General features: G+C 41.4%; 1 protein-coding gene across 1 annotated transcript in view; it reads right to left on the bottom strand.

The window, feature by feature from the left end:
* Window positions 1–1,214: 1,214 nt before the first annotated feature.
* Window positions 1,215–17,415, bottom strand: part of SLC9A4 (solute carrier family 9 member A4) — a 34,568-nt gene continuing 18,367 nt past the window's right edge. The window contains exons 8-12 of the mRNA XM_056489400.1: window positions 16,191–16,352; window positions 10,481–10,577; window positions 8,649–8,780; window positions 7,868–7,955; window positions 1,215–4,548 (exon numbers count right to left, since the gene is read on the bottom strand). Coding sequence (XP_056345375.1) covers window positions 4,250–4,548; window positions 7,868–7,955; window positions 8,649–8,780; window positions 10,481–10,577; window positions 16,191–16,352 — 778 coding nt within the window. The 3' untranslated portion in view covers window positions 1,215–4,249. The remainder of the gene's footprint in view (window positions 4,549–7,867; window positions 7,956–8,648; window positions 8,781–10,480; window positions 10,578–16,190; window positions 16,353–17,415) is intronic.

Genomic DNA, 17,415 nt, shown 5'->3' with positions numbered 1-17,415 from the left:
ACTGTTATTGTCTTATTTTTCTATTGATTAACAAGTTCTGTTCAGATGTGAGCTGGTTTAGGCTGGGATAGAGTTAATTTTCTTCATAGTAACTCATATTGGATTTTGTATTTGAGATTTGTGCTGGAAACAGTGTTGATAACAGATGTTTATGTTATTGCTGAGCTGTGCCCACACAGAGTTCTGTGTGCACAGAGCACAGAGCTGCTCTGCCTCTCACCCCACCCCACCAATGAACAGGCTGGGGATGCCAAGAGAGGAGAGCTGACCAACTGACCAGGGGATATCCCACACTGGGCAGTGCCATGCTCAGCAATAAAAGTGGGGAAACAGGAAGGAAGGGGAGGACAGTCAGTGATGGTGTTTGCCTTCACAAGTCACTGTAACACCTATGGCAGCCTGGTTTTCCTGGAGACGTCTGAGCCCCTGCCTGTCCACTGGGACTGGTCAATGAATTTCTTGGTTTGTTTTGCTTGTGTGTGTGAGTTTTGCTTTACTTATTAAACTGTCTTTATCTCAACCCACAAGGTTTTCCTCCAGTTCTCTCCCCCATTCCTCTGGGGGGGGAGTGAATGAGTAACTGCATGAGACTAAGTTGCAAGCTGGGCTTAAACCACAACATATTGCATCTCCTATTTTCTCTGCTGTGAAAGGTAAAGGTTATTCATTATTATTCCTTCCTGAAGCTCACCTGTCCTGCTCTATCCTCCTGCCCAAGGAAATAGTCTTAATTTTCTGAGCTCTTATTTCCTGTCAGGATATTGAAAAATATCCTTCACCCTCTGGGCATGAGTTTCCTGTGCCAGTTCACCTTAAATCAGTGTGGAATTTAAATTCCTGAGTAAATAGCACTATACCAGTCAAAAAAAAAAAAAAAAAAAAAAAAAAAAAAAAAAAATCTTGAATTAATTTGCCTTTCTAAATTATCAGCACAAGGTTCCTGGATGTGACCTTGGTTAAAGAGTTTAAGAACGCCCACACCCTGAATTTAAATTCATGCCCTAAACCATTTCAGCTTTCTTTATGGTGAGGCCTGAAAACCTATAGACATGGATTAAGTTACTTGTAATAAAATACTGCTATAGTTATTGCTCTTTAAAATATAAGCAATGTGCTTTTTTCAGGAGAACTTTTTTGTCCACAAGTAAGAAATAACTATTAAAGAAAAAAAGAAGTGCAACATTATATTTTGGAACATATTTTATATAGGCATCTGCAGCATTGCTTCTTGGCTGATGGCCAGCAAAGCCATTAACAGCAACTAATGGCACAGAAGGAAATTTTCTTCCAGTACTATTTACTAATTGCTAGGAAAGAAAACTAAAAATAGACATTACAAGTTTAGGAGCCAGACTGCAAAATCTGAAAGCACTCTATTAACTTCTATCTGCTCTACAGCTTTACACTCTCTGAAGTTCTGGGTCACTGATTTCATCAACAAGAAGGTTAAGAATGAAGCAAAGGGAGATTTGACTCCATCTATACACTATTTCTCTTAGTATTTTATTATCTTTCTCTAGTCCTAATATAAACCCATAATTAGAAACTGAATGTTTTGCTCCCAAATTCTGATGGGTAATTACACAATGCTCTACAACTTCTACAATATTAAAGGAATTTAGGAGTCAATTATGAGCATGTCTGTCAAACATATACTGGTCAACATGCACAGACTCCACTTTCCCATTATGAATGTCTAGTCCCTCCCCATGCCATCCTGACATCCCATTAATCCTCGTCTCACAGAGTTTGTCTCTGTCCAGTTCCCCCAGACAATTCGTTGATTAAATCTTCTTACAGATGAAATGCTGAATTTGCAGCTCACAGTAATTCCTCCATTAAAGCTGTTTCTCATGAAACATCTCCCTTGGAAGATAAGATTCTTCACCTTCCTTTCAGATTTCCACATTCTCTCTCTCCCCAAGGGTTGCCAGCAGTTCATATCACCCACCAGCCAGTTTTGGAGATCTCAATCCCCCCCAGTTCTGTGATGCAGAAGCAGGTTTCACGCTTCTGCTGCCTTCACACTCCATGCACCTCTGTGGCCTAACACCACAACACATGGGTACTGATTTTGCCCTCAATTAAATATCATGTGGCAACCATGTGGCTGACAGTGCAATTTAAGACCTGAGTTTGTATGATAACTCTTTCCCTTCATATCATGTTTTAATTTAGATTTATGATATGTCAATATACCTTGCTGTAGGACTGAGATCCGGTGCTAGGCTTTTGTTTAAAAACTCTGTGGTGCACTTCCTCCTTTGGTGGAGCTGGGTTTATTTGTTGATTTTCAGGTACAGTACCGTATTTCATTGCTAATTTGGTATCGGTATCGGTATCGGTACAGAAGAAAAATCCTACCCTGTTTTAATGATGTAGCACTGTTTTCATAAAAGGAAGTCGTATAATTTCTCTGGCACAATAAGGAAATACAAACAGAACTCAAGTTTCATAAAGCTTTGTACAATTTCAGTACAGATGATTCATTATAACCTGCCAAGCATAAAAGCATCAAGCATGAGAAAATAGGGGAAAGGGCTTGTGGGGTTTTCTTCCTCTGGTGGTGTTTTCAAGTTTGTTAGTTTAGATTCTAGCTGCTCTGAATCAGAAACCCTTTGTAAGAAATATGAAATCATAACTTACAGGAATAAGTTATTAGTATATATACATACAAGCAACACCAGCAATATATAAAAAAGAAACATGCAGGTAGCACTGCTCTCTCTAACTCTTGAATCTCTGACCCTTAGAGTAGCATTTGCAGACTTTGGCTTGGGCAGCTAAGCAAGATCTGAGTGGAGGAGATAGAAGGAAACTTGTCAAAAACATGACTGAACTTGGTGCATTTCTTAACCATAGATTTGATATTAGTGCAGCTGTGGGTTTATGGACTTCTGAACTCAATTCATCACTTCGGATACAGTGCCAACACACAGAAGACAGTGGCAATGCCGCTTCCATTCTGCAGAAAGGAACTTCTTCAGAGAAACTAGGTCTCTGGGACTTAGCTAAAATTATTAAAGACCATAATTTGTGCTTCTCCTGCTGCTAGGGAGACCCACCATTGAGAGTGGAGCATAGGCACACAGAGCCACTTGGAAGGGAGCTCCATAGAACTTGGAAGTCCATAGACTTTGGATGTCAAGTGCTATAGTGACCATCCCTCTGGTTATTTCTGCTTTTTTTTTTTTTTTAAAGAAAAAGCTTCTCTGTACAGCATATAGAAAGACACACTACAAAAAGCTGGGAGACAAACACAGGGCCTCTCTTTCCTGCTAGCCAGCAGTCTGCAGGGTTAGGCTCCCTCTACCCTTAATCCCAGTTTCCTGCTTCCTATCTGCATTGCTGGTGCAGTAGTAGTGTGAAAAATGATGCATGTTTCTGGGCATACAAGGTGGGAGTGGGAATGGAGAAGTTAGATTCTTCACAAGGAAACTTCCTTCTCTCTGAATCACAAAAATATTGTGTGTGTTCTTGCCATTCCATGCTCAGAAATAAAATCCTGACAGCACTCCTGCCTGAAAACTCCTCTGGATTTGTATGTACAAGGATACATGCTTTATTCATCGAAAACAGCAGTAGGTGAGTAATAGGAACCTACATACTGAAATTGATTTAAGTCGCTAGAGTCATGGATCATCACAGTAGATGACTTAACACACTTTTGCAGAGCCAAAACCTGAGTTGCCAAGAGGTTACAAAGTGCTGAAAATGTCCACCGAAAGTCCTTTTGACTTAAGGTCTTGCTTAGGCATCTTCAGTGACATTTACATGCCCTAAAAAATGCCTTTCTGCTTTTAACTCTTTCCCAGAATGCAGCTACTCTGAAATCAAAAACTCTATGCAAGTTGAGGTAATCTGTGCATTCACATGTCAAAGATGCTTTTATATATTTCTATCCTCTGGATGCAGACCATAGTATGAAACAAAGGCAGTGTCAGCTTCCACCCATACCATTACATGCACCCAACTACTGCTGTTTAAATCCAAGGCCAAACCCCTACAAATATCATGTTCTCCTCTTTCCTGCAGTGTTTTGTTGGAAAGAAAGCTTGATATAAGCACATAAGAATTTGAGTCTTCTCTGAGCCACTAAGTACCTTAATGCAACTCCTGAAAGTGATACGAGAACCAGTACACTGGTCCCCAGAGGAAAATCAGTTTGGTTCATATAAAAGCTTTGTTATTTCTTTTGAAGCAGTGCACCAGGAGCCCTAGAGATGCAAACACTGATCTTCTCTGCTCCTCATATAACTAATGGCCTGGCTGGTGCCATTGTTTCTGTCTCTTCTTCTGACTCATACTCCTCTACTTCTCTGACAGTGAGCCCAGCCTTTGGCACTGGAGCTAGATTGTCTGCTCTGGTGAAACGAGGACGGATGGTTGAGTTTCCTCTTCGCCCTGGCAGGTTGGAGGGACCTGCTCCTCTGCCCAAGGCTGCCATTGGAATCAGCTCTTGGTGATGCTTTGCTTCGCGTGGCCGTGGTCGGGGCTGGGATCTCAACGTTAATGGGAATGCAGCATCAGAGTCACTTCTGTGCTGATCTAAACACAGACAAATAATTCATTTGTTAAAGAAGGGAAAAGAAATGATATGGTATAGGAGAGATAAAGCCTATTCAATACAACACAATACCACAGAACTGAAGCATTTTAAATAATTACTGTAGAATAGGGAAGCAGTCAAGAACTAAAAATAGCCCTAATTTTTAATTTTCATCTCAAAGTAGATGTTTGAAATATTTTATTTACCTTATCTCAGCTCTGAAACCCCAGAAGATAGGCCAATTCTTCTACCTTTTGGTGTCTCACAGACCTGCCCAGTGCCTTCACTGCAAGGGTGAAGGGCAAGAGTGAAATGCAAGAGTGTTCCTTTACGTAATTTGAGTTTTCCTCAAATTTCACAAGTGTAGCTAGTACCATGGTTCAAAAGCATTTTTAAACACACAGCCCAAAACAAAAATGTGACAAAGCAGAAAATTCTGGTCCATCAAAAATCAAGTTTGCCAGTGACCTGTGACTAACAGGTGGGAAGAGAACAGTTTCACCTGAAACCAGGGGTGCTTTGATTACTTTGGGTGTGTCAGATCTGCTCCTACCAGCTTGCTTTGCCACAAGTGCATTGTAAAAATTAGTTTGTAAAAGATCAGTAGCTGGCATTCTCATCCTGCTGAGTTTATAGAATATACTTTTTCACTTTCCTAAAGCCACTTGTAGTCTAATTACACAGTAGCAAAGTAGTTAATGTAAGAAACAACTCCTAACAACCTAAGCTAGGAGGTTCTGAGATGTAAGCACAAAGGTCTCTGAACAGTAAAATTAGTCCAAATTCTTCTACAATTAAATCACACATGTATTGACTACGGTCATGGTGTCAAAATTTGAAAATTATTGCAGATCCATAACTATTAAATTATTTTTAGCCAATGTTTATTTCACAGTTAGCACAGTAAAGCACTGCTGCTCATAGGCCACATAGACATACTACACCCTAAGCAGGACACGATTTCTCAGATTTCCAGGGCTTCTACCTAGCCCTTTGAGAGCATCACTGCCACAAACTATGAATTATATATGCTGCTAAAGAAACAATTCATAAAATCATAGACTGGTTAGGGTTAGAAGGGACCTTTAAGATCCCTTACTTCCAAGTGCCTCTCCATGAACAAGGAACCTTGCACTAGACCAGGATGCCAGCTCCATCCACTTGCTCATGAGCACCTTCAGGGATGAGGAGTCCATATCTTGTCTGGGCAATAACAACCTCTGTGGCCAATTCATTTATATGAGTGGCAGAAAGAGCTGATAGGTGACTTAAGGATCTATTTGTGGTCATTTCTGACCTTTTAGTTTCTAAATTTTCTGCACATGGTATATATAAGACCTAAACCAAGCTTGCTGGAAGATGTTTTTTCTATAAGGTCTTCCAGGCATATACAGAAGAGATGACATTTATCTATGGAAATGCATATGTGCATGTGTGAAGTTGTCACTCTAATTCCACTCTAATACTGAGTACTTCTCTTCTTAGTTTCCAAGTGCAATTCATCTCATCCCAACAGTTTATGAGAGGACTTTAGGGTGGCTTTTTCCTGCTGAAGACACTTAAAGTGGTGTTAATGTCACATGATGGGCTTAAAGTGGGGCCAGAGGTTGGACCAAAGAGTTTATTTATTTGAACAGATTACAAGGCAGGGCTTAAATTCAGGCCTATCTAATTAAAAAAAAAAAAAAATTTAAAAAAAAAAAAGTGCTTGCATTCACTGCTTCAGGGTTTAGCTCTCCCTCCACTGAAGTAATACATCTGCCTCATATAGCAGCATTTGGTCCTTTGAAAGTGTCTGCAGTGATTTTAGGTCTAAGACTGCTATGTGGAATACTTTAACTCTTTTAGAAAGAGACATATCTCCTGTGATGATGTCCTGATAAACAGGACCAAAAAATCCCTTTGAGTAACATTTATTTTCTCCTCTGAGTAGATCCTATGGGATTCCACTTTGCTGTCATCATGTATGAGTGCCTATAAAGGACTTTGAATGGAGTGTTTAGGGAAGGAACTAAAGACAGTGAAAGGAAGAGACTTGGGAAATCTAGGGAGAAGCAAGTGCAGGAAAATAAAGGAAAAAGAGAATAAAAAGGGCCAGGCAGTACATATATCTAGTAATGCCCTGCACTTGATCAACACAGTCTGTCTTTTTTTTTGTTTTGTTTTCTCGTCTGACTGTGTTCCTCTATCAGCAGCTCCCCATAGGGTGTGCCTGTGTGTGTGGAGGCCTGAGTGCCAGCAGCTGGAAGGACTGGGATGCATCTGTCAGTGCAGAATTGGTGGCAGTCATCAAGCCAGAGTAGCCACTGAGTAGGATAAGAGGCTTGGGAGCTGCCCATTGGAGCCACCATCAGTCTGGAGCAAAGACTGAGGAGGGCAGAAGGTCTGTAGGGTGACTACTGGAGGGAGCAGAAGGTCCAGAGCAGTGACTGAAGAGACCATGGGATCTATGGCTGGCTACTAGTAAGGCCATAATGTGGGCTGGATACCTGAGAGACTGGTTTGCAGGGGATCCAGGAGATTTCTCCAGGGAAGACTGGCTGTCCAAGGCAGCTACTGGAGTGTCCTACAAGTCAAAGGCGGAGTGTAAGAGCTTGTCTCTGTGTGCATGTGTGTAGGTCTGTGTACCAGCAGCTGCTATGGGGCTCACATGCCCCAGGGCCACCAAGTGTGCAGATGGAAGGTCCAGGGCCAGCTACTCTGCACAGCCCAGATCTCAGGCCAGCTACTGAAGATTCAGATGCCATGTATGTATTTATAATTTTTCACTAACAATCTATCAGCCTCATCAGCCAGAGAAGGGACAAGGATGAGGCCATTGGTGCTGTTTGCATTTGTGTGAGCTCTGTGCCATGTCTGTGCTGCTCTCTGTGCCTGGCTGTGTGTACACATGCATGAATTTTGTTGTGTTGGGAATACCTGATCAGTCTTGGTACCTGCAAGACCTGGGGGCATGGAGCTCCACCTTGACTGGGTTACAGGTTCAGTGAGTCATAATAATTTTTGCATACAGCTCTGTCTGTGGGGCTGCAGGAAGCAGATATTTTGTGTTCTTGAGCTTGGCAAGGTGCAACTGCAGGGATCACAGGAATATTTGTTCAAGAGGGGAAAAGAAAAAAGCAGGAGGTGCTGGAACAAAACAGAAACTGCTGCAGGAATGATCATATAAACAACATAGATAAAATAGAAGGGAGGGAAGGGTGTAGCTCATTTAAAGAGGCCGTTGACTTCCATGGGGTGTGCATGTAGATCCACCAAACAACTGGCCAAGTTTCTCTGGCCACTGCAGTAGGATACAGAGTGAAGCACTTCCATTACCTGTAAAAGTAACGTGCCTAGCTCTTCTTCTGGTGGGCTGGCATGGACCCTGAGGCAAGGAGAGGTAGCGTACTTCTGTGGTGTTCACCTGTGCAGGAGGCAGAAGTGTATTCAGTGCCTGTGGTTTCCTCCACTTGGCACTTGGTGAAACAGTAAAGAGGTATGGCAACATGCTGCAGCTTTACAGCCAAATTTTAAGGCGTATGAATAAGATCAATGCTTGGTTTGAATGAGTGAGCTCAACGTCAGCTCCAGTGAGAATGTCTGTCTGATATAATAAGCCAAAGGGTTTTTTACCCTCACTAGAGGAAAACATGTTTTTCTAAAATTCACCTTTCTTATTTCAGGTAAAAATTTTGAATGCAAATAATCTATCCAACAAGAACTTGTTTTTCTTTCTTAACCATTATTATCTCAGCTATAAATATCTGTGCTGTTAAATGCCTACCCTTGGCCAGACAAATCTCACAATTGGAGAGCCCAAATCATCAACTTGCCAGAGGCTTTGCATCAGGCCTTTTTTGGTTACACTATACTTTGCACATGCAAAATCAATGCAAGTTACATTATTTTAGTACACAGAGCCACAATAGCTGATTGATGTATAGAGATTGGACACTAAGACTTTGCTGCTCACATGCTAAGTGGAGCTCTTTCTTCTTAGGTGCTGCATGAGCACACCGGGAAAATATTCATTTTAATTACAGCAAAGAGCACATTAAAGCTAGTGTCTCTGCATATTTGCAGAGACATTTCTACATAAACAGCTGATAACAGGTACCGGTCTGCCCCAAGGCAAGCTGTTTCCCTTCCTGCAACTTTGCCTCAGGCTGTGCTCCCGACGGATGAGGATTTCTTGGGCTTGTTTCTCACTTGTGTTTGTAGGAAGATTGTGCCGGTTGTATGCTGGGGCCTGAAACAGAAAATGCATTTCATTTGCAATGTTAATCAGTCTGATCAATCAGGCCAAGGGGACATCTGCCTCAGCTCGGTCACTGACCCAACACACATCTCTGGTATCACATGGCAAAATGCAGCCATGCACAAATCTTACTGCTGCAGAGCAAGATGGGAGGAAGCACGAACACAGCTGAGAGTCTCAGACCTCAAGGGCTGCATTTTGATGCCATTTTTTATAGACTCTTGCCTGCTCAGAGTGCAGGTATATAAAATATATCGACCTAAGAAGGTTGTTATCATCCCTGGGTTTGTCCTGTCTTTGTCATCTCTTATCTCTTCAATGGTAGCTGGGAGCTCCAGAGAAAAGGCAAGTCCCAAGAAAGAGATAACTGGTTAACTCAGCTCTGAGCTTTGGTACTAATATTGCTGAGCCTAGAGCAAGCTTCAGATGCACTCAGGAACAAAGAATGTATCTCCAGAATGAGATGCACAGCTGAGTTTCCTTTCCATACTTGGACAAACTACAAATTAATATTACCCTAAAACTGAGCATCGGTTAAGACAAGCTTTATAGTTTATCACATATAGTGAAATGAAGGAAAAAATTGTCTGCCTTAAAGAGAAAAATTCACTGAAGTTTATAAGCCCTTAAAAAGTAGAATCTGATCTCAGTTTCATTTGCAAGGATCCTTGTATAATTGGTCTGGTGAGTAAGGGATTTTCAGAGCTGAAAAGAAGTATTAGAAGTGGCATTCTTTTCCTTCCAATCTTTCATTTCCTAAAGCACACCATTCTCAATACTACATAGGAAATTACTGTCCAAATAGTCATTACTGTAATTGATTTTGAGGAGAAAAAGTTCATTTCAGTAAGCTAAGAGATAAATACATATGCAAATTGTTGATGGTAAGATAAGAAATTAATATCATAAGGATAATTAGCCATGGCAAATGAAACAACGTTAGGAATGAAAAACACATTAATGATGTCACATTTAAATGAGCAGGCCCTAGCATTTTCTAGTACACGTGTGTTACACTAGTTAGGCTGATAAACAAGGCTAATTTCAAGGTTACTGTAATGTATCCTCTACCACTCATTGCTGTGGGCGAGCTCTCAATTGTCTATTCAGCGCCCGAGACTGGGTTAAGCAGATACCATACCCTGGGAATTTCTGCAAAACAGATCCCCGCTGTGGTATTATCACACCACCCTTACGAGGGGTGGGGGGAAGCGCTTAAATGTGTAAAATGAAAGCTCGGAGGACGTGTAAATGTTTTTTATTCTCCTGCAGCGGCGCGGGTAGATGCCGCTCCCACGCAGGCAGCGCGGTGTTTGCGGGCGCTGCCCGCCGCCCCCGCAGCGGAGCTCGGTGCTGCAGGAGCCCGGCCAGCCCCTGCCTCCCTCTGCCCGGCTGCCCTCGGTGCTGCAGGAGCCCGGCCAGCCCCTGCCAGCCCCTCCGGCCCCTGCCGGGCGCAGTCCCTCCCGGGAAGCCGGGCGGCTCCCAGCCCGCAGCCGTGCGGCGAGGGAAGCCTGACCTCTACAGCTCGCTCACGGGTTTTCCTGCCTTTTCGCTCCGTCGTTAGGGAGAAAAGCTGATGAAAAAATAAAATAAAAAAAACCCGACCCAGCTTTCGTTTATTGCTCCCCGCCCATGCCCATGCCCAGCTGTGCGCTCGCTGCGCTCCCGGGCGAGCGGCGCTGCTCACGCACCCTCTGCCGCACTCGGTACAGGTTGTGCGCCAGCACATCCCTCATGGACTGCACCTCTGCCGGGGACAGCCTGTGTGCGCGCTGCTTCCTGCCGCTCCTGTCAATAAAAGGGGAAATCAAATATGATATTAACGAGCCGATTAAATACCAGTCCCTTGGTATTTAATCATGAATGGTCTATTTTTAACGCTAGAACAGAAGGCTATGTAAGCGCCTTTCGGTGACCAGCAACACCTGGAAATCATCATAAGATGAATAAAAAGGTCAAATTTTGCTCTTTCATTGGTTTTATCCATATAGTGAGTAGTCAAATTTGGCCCTAAGCCCTCATACAGCTGGCAGCAGAAATTCTTCTATTTTAAACCTCCGTAAGAAAGTTCCTTTCTAAGGATTCGATTAGGCCATAACCAGCTCAGGAAAGCACTGCAAGTTTCCTCCTCTGCCTGAACGAAGACTTCATCATGGTCTAGCAGTCTGGGCCTTGCCTTCCCACTGGTTTTCAGTCCTTTGAGAAAATGAAGAAAATCCTTAAGAACAAATGAGCATGTCAATTATGAAGTCTGAGAGACCTGCCCTGTGATGAGGAGAACATATAGAGTTTCCTTGCTACTGAACCTGTTTTTCCATTTGAAATGAAAGAACCACCTGAAAGATAGTTATCTTTAAGTCTTTAAAATCTTTGACAAGCCCACAGTCACTTGTAGCTGCCTGGTTTTTCACTAGCAAAACAGTAGAGGAGAGCTGCTGTGAAATGTTATCGGGTTTCTCTGAATCAGTCAATCACTGTGAGAGTTAGTGTTCAGATGAATTCCCAGGAAAAGAAAGGGAAACAGATAGTGATCATCCAGGATGAATCAGTCTGAGCTCATCTTGTTGTTTCTGATTTTTTCCTTTCTCGCTTCTTAAAAAACAAAAAAATGGATTGCAAGTGCTGTTTTTCAGCTAAGTGATGTCCTTAAAGTGTTGTCCATAAACTGTGCAATTAAAAAAAATCAATGATGATCAACATAAATTATTGCTAAAGTTTTCTGTGCATCTATCTCACACTTCCTCTAAAATAAATTAAAAATTTTAATTGCAAAGGAAGATGGATTCAAGCTAAACTGCGATTAAAATGTAATAGGAGAAAGGTGAGGATTCACAATTATGTCTAGTTTAACAGTATTACCACTGTTTTGTTCTATAATCTACCATGAATTTCTTGAAAACTTGTAGGACCAACATGGACTGCCTGAATTCTATATTTTACTGCCTCTTACCATTAAGTAGATAGTGATCCCTGGTGCCCTGGCCCCTGACCAAAACCCCTGGAATATAGGAATTAATTCCTGATATATTTCAAGGGGTTTGGAATATTTTTTCATTCTGCCATCAAATTAAAACAGAGATCTGACTTTTTCTGTGAAATAAAAACAAAGAGAGAAATTGACAACAGGTTAAGGTGTAGTATTAGAGTTAGGACTGGGATAAACAACAGGTTAAGGACCTCACTGAAGCCTGAGCAACCCATGAGTCTGACACTGAGCTGCTGTGACAGAAAAGGACTCCCTCTCTGGATTTGACCAGAAATCTTATCTTGTCCCTGGTAAATCCTTCCCAACAAAAGTTCTATTGACATTCATCAATTCTTAACAACTGCAATAACAACAAAGTTAATTATTTACCATAAGGGAAAAAAAGACCTTCATCATCACCCAGTCCCAGGCTGACTGAGTGGGTGAGTGCATTGGTTGGTTGGTTCCTTTTTTCACTTGCTTTCAGTTTTCAGAGATTCACTGAGAAGATCTGGGGGTGCTACCAATTTTCCAGGCTTGGGTGCCCTGCACCTTTTCTCCCTCCTGGGTGTGGTGTGTCTCAGAGTGGGGCACAGCCCATGTGTGCTGCCCTCCACAGCAGGGAAACCAGACTCCTTGCTGTCAGAAACCCCTGTCTGATGTCCCTTTGGACAACAGGGAGACCTTAGGTACACCTGGAAAATAATATACACAAGCACAAGCCCTGGGGACTGTCAACAAGTATTGGTCTCTAAAATACAGGCTGGCTCATTTGTGTAATGCAAATGAACTGGAATAGCTGCTGCAGGTGGCTTTGACATCACAGGGAGCAACTGCCTCCCTGCTTTGTGCTTCACTGAACATATCCACAGGTCTTTATACCTTACAGTTGGGAATAAGTAGGGAAAAGCATCTAAACAGGGAAAAGTTTGACTCCTATGGGGAGATTATCAGATTATCTCTTTACTTTTCCAGCTGCATACCTGACTTTCTCCACATGCCAGCAGAGAAGTAGCCAGTTCTAAGTAATTTCAAATCTTATTATTTTGCTCTTAAAGTGAATTTAAACAGAATAAATAAAACTCCTCGAGTCTCAGTTGAGCTGGAGCATCAAAAGAAAAAATAGTATGAAGATAACCTATATTGTTCTGGACCACAAATGAAAAACCATCATTCTTTTCATAGGATTGGAAATAACCCTACCCAACTGATAACAGTGCATGTATATGGTCATAGGGAACAGATTGATTTTGCATTTTTCAATATGTTAAGAAAGTGCTTTCAAAAACCCAAACATGTTCAGTGTGTTACCAAACCCATAAAGTAATCCTTATTGAAACAATTTCTTTGTTCTTATTGAATCTTCCAACATTACAAAGAGCACAATTACAACAAAGAGCAGCATAGTATTTGTAAAGAAAAAAGTTACAATATGCCATGCAAACTGTTTCTCTGTAATGACTGCCATGACATTATTTCTTTCTTCCTTAGATCTGGAAGATTGGGATAGATGATACTCAATATATCGATACTTGCATAATCTGTTTAATATTTTTTTATATTATAGCTAAAGTTTTGAACTTTGTAAACTCTCCATTAATCTTCACTTGTCCAGTGAAGGAATAACATTATTTGCCACAACTTTCTCAGAACTGTACCACCACAAATGACAACACAACAATTGGTTCTGACCAGTACTGTATTGATATATTTGAAGATTTACCATAAATCAATATTGCAACAATATGAAGCTAGCATTAAGTAAAGTCAGTATCAAACCATCTTTCTAATGGTCATATTTCCCACAAAAAACCAGCCACAAACCCACAATTTTGGTAACATCTCCTAGACTCCACTTTTGCCATTTCCATCCTTATTTATGACTTATATTCTCCAAAATACCATAACCAAATGCTCTGCTTTCATTCTAATGTGGATTCTTTGTTGCACAATCAATGGGCAAATTCTTTCACTCCACACTGGAAATACTGTAAATTAGACACCCGCTCCACCTGCAGGAATCACACCAGCATAAATGTAATTCTCTAATTCACAGCACTGGAGTTCTGCTTTGATCCTTATAAAGTAAATCTCCTTGTGTGCATAAAGGCTGAAAAAACTGATCACAAGTGTGAGTGAGAGTTTTCTCACTACTCTGGCACTGCTAATAATGATTCACATGCCATAAAACTGGGATTTTATTTCAAATCTCCTTTTGTTCATGGCCAGAGTTTTTTATCTTCACTACAGTCAGTGGCTTCAGGTACACACTGAATCAATAACAGCAATCAGACAATTTGTAAATATACTTAGAAACATTTTACATAGGTTCATTTAATTGCTATGTGGAAAGACAACAAGAACTACTGTATTGGCTCAGACCAAAGAGCCACAAACTAGCTCAATATCCTGTCTCTTGCAGTGCTCAACAGCAGACACCAATGAACAGAGGTGGGAAAATGTGTATTTTCCTAGAACACTCTCACAGCCTGCAAGATCAGAATGGTTTTTAGCCGCAGGCTGTTTTTCTGAAGTTGACACTTCATTTTTAAAAAGGGTTTCTCATCAGAGGATGATGCACAGTAAAATTCAATTATAGCCAGAGTAGAGACAGCAAAAATTAGTCCATCATATCAGCTGTTTATTAAAGAACATTTTTCAATCTAAATTCTCAGCTCAGGAGAGAATTTCTGAACTATGCTGGAGCGATTTGTCTTATTTTCTTATTCCCTCAGGAAAAGAAGAGGGATGTGGCTTGATTGCCATGGATTGCTTAACAACCTTGCACATTTTCTCTTGGCTCAGAATGGTTAAGGGATTACAGCAGACAGAAAGGAGCCTGACATACATGTAGTCTTTTTAAATATCATCCATTTAGAAAAGAATAATTTAGAGAGAAACAGGCTAGGTCTTACACTGCATGCTGACATCAGTACAAGAAACCAGATTGATCTTGGCATGATTAAGCCAGAGTTTCAAGAAAGATTTTAATTTAAAATCCAGTTGATATTTGGATTTTCTGCTATTGGCAGAGATCATTCAAAAAAGGTAATATGCTGAACCCTACCAGAGGCTGTTGCAAAATGGAGAGTGGTTTAAGAAAGAGCAGGCAATAGCAGCAACAGTGGTCAGCAAGAACTCAGGAAAGAAATTATGGAGATAAGTTCCTGCAGCAATACCTGTGCTCTGGACAGTGTGTTGCAAGGCAAGGATAAATACATGCATATCAATTACAGTGTGCAGGATGGAAGATTTGTGCACTTTCGTCCTAGAGGGTGGTTCCCTCGGCTCCCTCTGGAGATCCCACCTGTTTTGTCCCCTGGTCTCTGATGCTGACATGCATTACTGTTTGATAGAATCATAGAATGGCTTGCATCTGGTTCCAAACCCCCCACAATGAGCCAGGGACATCCTCAACTCTGTCAGGCTTCTCAGAGCCTCATCACCCCCAACCTTGAATGTTTCTGGGATGAGGCATCTGCCACCTCCCAGAGCAACCTGTTCCAGAGTTTCACCACCTTGTCATAAAAAAGTTCTTGTGCCTAGTTTGAATCTACCTTCTCCTAGTCCTACTGCTACAAGCCTACTAAAAAGTCTGTCCCCATCTTTCTTGTAAGCTCTCTTTACTACTGAAAAACTGCAAACAAGTGTTCCCAGAGCCTTCTCTGTCTCCTAGGAGAGGTGCTTCAGCCTTCTGATCATGTTTGTGACATGGTCCATGTCTTTCTTGTACTGAGGACCCCAGAGATGGACACATGTAGGGTCTCACAAGGGCAGAGGAGCAACTCACAGCCATGCTACTTTTGATGCAGAATATGGTTTTCTTTCTGGGCTGTGAGTGCACACTGACAGTTCATATCCAGCATTTCCACCACAAGTGTCCTCAAGTCCTTCTTGGCAGGCTGCTCTCAATAATTAATTGGACAAATCCATTTGTTTTGGAAATATCAAAATATGGCAAGGTGGTTTGAGGGATTGCAAACTGGAGCAGCAAAAATTGCAAATGCCACAAAGAAATCTGCTCTCAGCAAAACTCATGATTGGGATAATGGAGTCAGGACTGTATGCTGAGCCATCCTGCAGGTCTCTCAGCACCTGGCAGGATTAACAAAACCCACTGGCCAGGTAAGTGATAAGTGCATCTGTCTTGAGCCACTACTGTGATTTAAAGCAACCAGAGTGACTTCTGTACCTGTCTCATGATCCCTCTTCAGGATTGCCCATCATGGAAAAGAAATAGAGGAAATGTCCTAATTTTAATTTTCACCCTCTGAGCAAAGCACAAATATGATGAACACCAAATTGCACCTTCTCTTTTCATAACTGCCTTCTTTTTTCTTACATTTCAATTAAGTCATGGAATGCCTTGGGTACTTCCTCATTTTTGTCCCTGTCCTCATCCCTACTCTGCAAAGGGTCAGAAGATTGGTACTCACTGTAAAGAAGGAGTGGATGATTTTGAAATTTTCATGCCACTCTCAGCCATCTCGATGGCCAATTTTATCTCCATCTTTTTGTACAGTGACACAAGGCTGGATTTCGGCTGGTGTTCCCGAATTAAAATTTTCTTCAAATACTTATTGTCAAACTTCTTGAATCTGCAAAAGAGATACCAAAATCAAAGTGTAGAAAAGGAAACATGCTTTCATTTCTGTAATACAAGCTGATCTTCATTCAAATGCATATATCTACAATTCAGTGGTGGAAACTGAATGCAAATTAGAGGCACCTGTGGACTCCTGAAGGGCTGGTGAGCAGAGACCTTTAGGGGGATATTTGGCATAGTCTGCTGGTCCACAGAGATTGCAGAGCCCGCTAGACAAAAGAAAGAAACAAGCTGCAATCAGAGCAAAAAAGAGGGCTGCGTGTATGTTTGCATATTACACTGCCACATTTGTCAGAAAAGAATACGGCCAGTCTCCCTGCTTTGTACAAATGGTGCATTATAGTGGGGCATAACAGCAGCAGCTGCTCTTACTGTAATCCTGGCCTATTCAGCCAGCCACCAATGAGGCTCTAAGTGGCCCAGCAGTTACAGTAGTTAGGGCCCATTACATTGCTGATAATTTTGAATCCTGACAATTAGAGCAGAGAAAATACATTTCTTTGTATTCTGAATAACAGAGAAATTGAAAGGACCCCAAAATACTATGTGCTTGCCTGCTGCAGATTGTAAAATATCGCTAATGTGTGGCATAATTTGAATGTGAATGTGTGTGGGTGCCTTGGAACAGGTACATGCTTTCAGGCAGACATTTAGCAGAACAACAGCAGATCTTCAACAGAGCAACAGTTCTGTTTCTTTCAAAGAAACACTTTACCACAGCAAGGCAAGGTGCTCTATGATGCTGGGAAAAGCACTACAAGATTTGTATCTTTGTTTTTTCTTAGCAAAGGCCATTTTTTATTCATTAATAGCAAAGGAAGGTACACAAGTGTTTGCATGGGGATTAGAGCTCTTTATGTTTTTCTGTGTAACAGAAAGCCTCCTGGATTGTCATTGCTTAGGTAATTAATTCTGAGAAATTTAAAGTTGAATACAAGTTTAGGGAATACTTTTTAATAAAATCTTCTTATATTAAAGGTCTTCAGACACAGTGTGTTTTTTGAATCTGTCCATGAACCAAAACACCACATTTATGACTAGTTTGGGCAAAATTC

The sequence above is a fragment of the Oenanthe melanoleuca genome, chromosome 1 (genome assembly GCF_029582105.1).
Source record: "Oenanthe melanoleuca isolate GR-GAL-2019-014 chromosome 1, OMel1.0, whole genome shotgun sequence".
Taxonomy (NCBI): domain Eukaryota; kingdom Metazoa; phylum Chordata; class Aves; order Passeriformes; family Muscicapidae; genus Oenanthe; species Oenanthe melanoleuca.
Note: the sequence above shows the minus strand (reverse complement) of the source record. Positions and strands in the feature narration are given on the sequence as shown.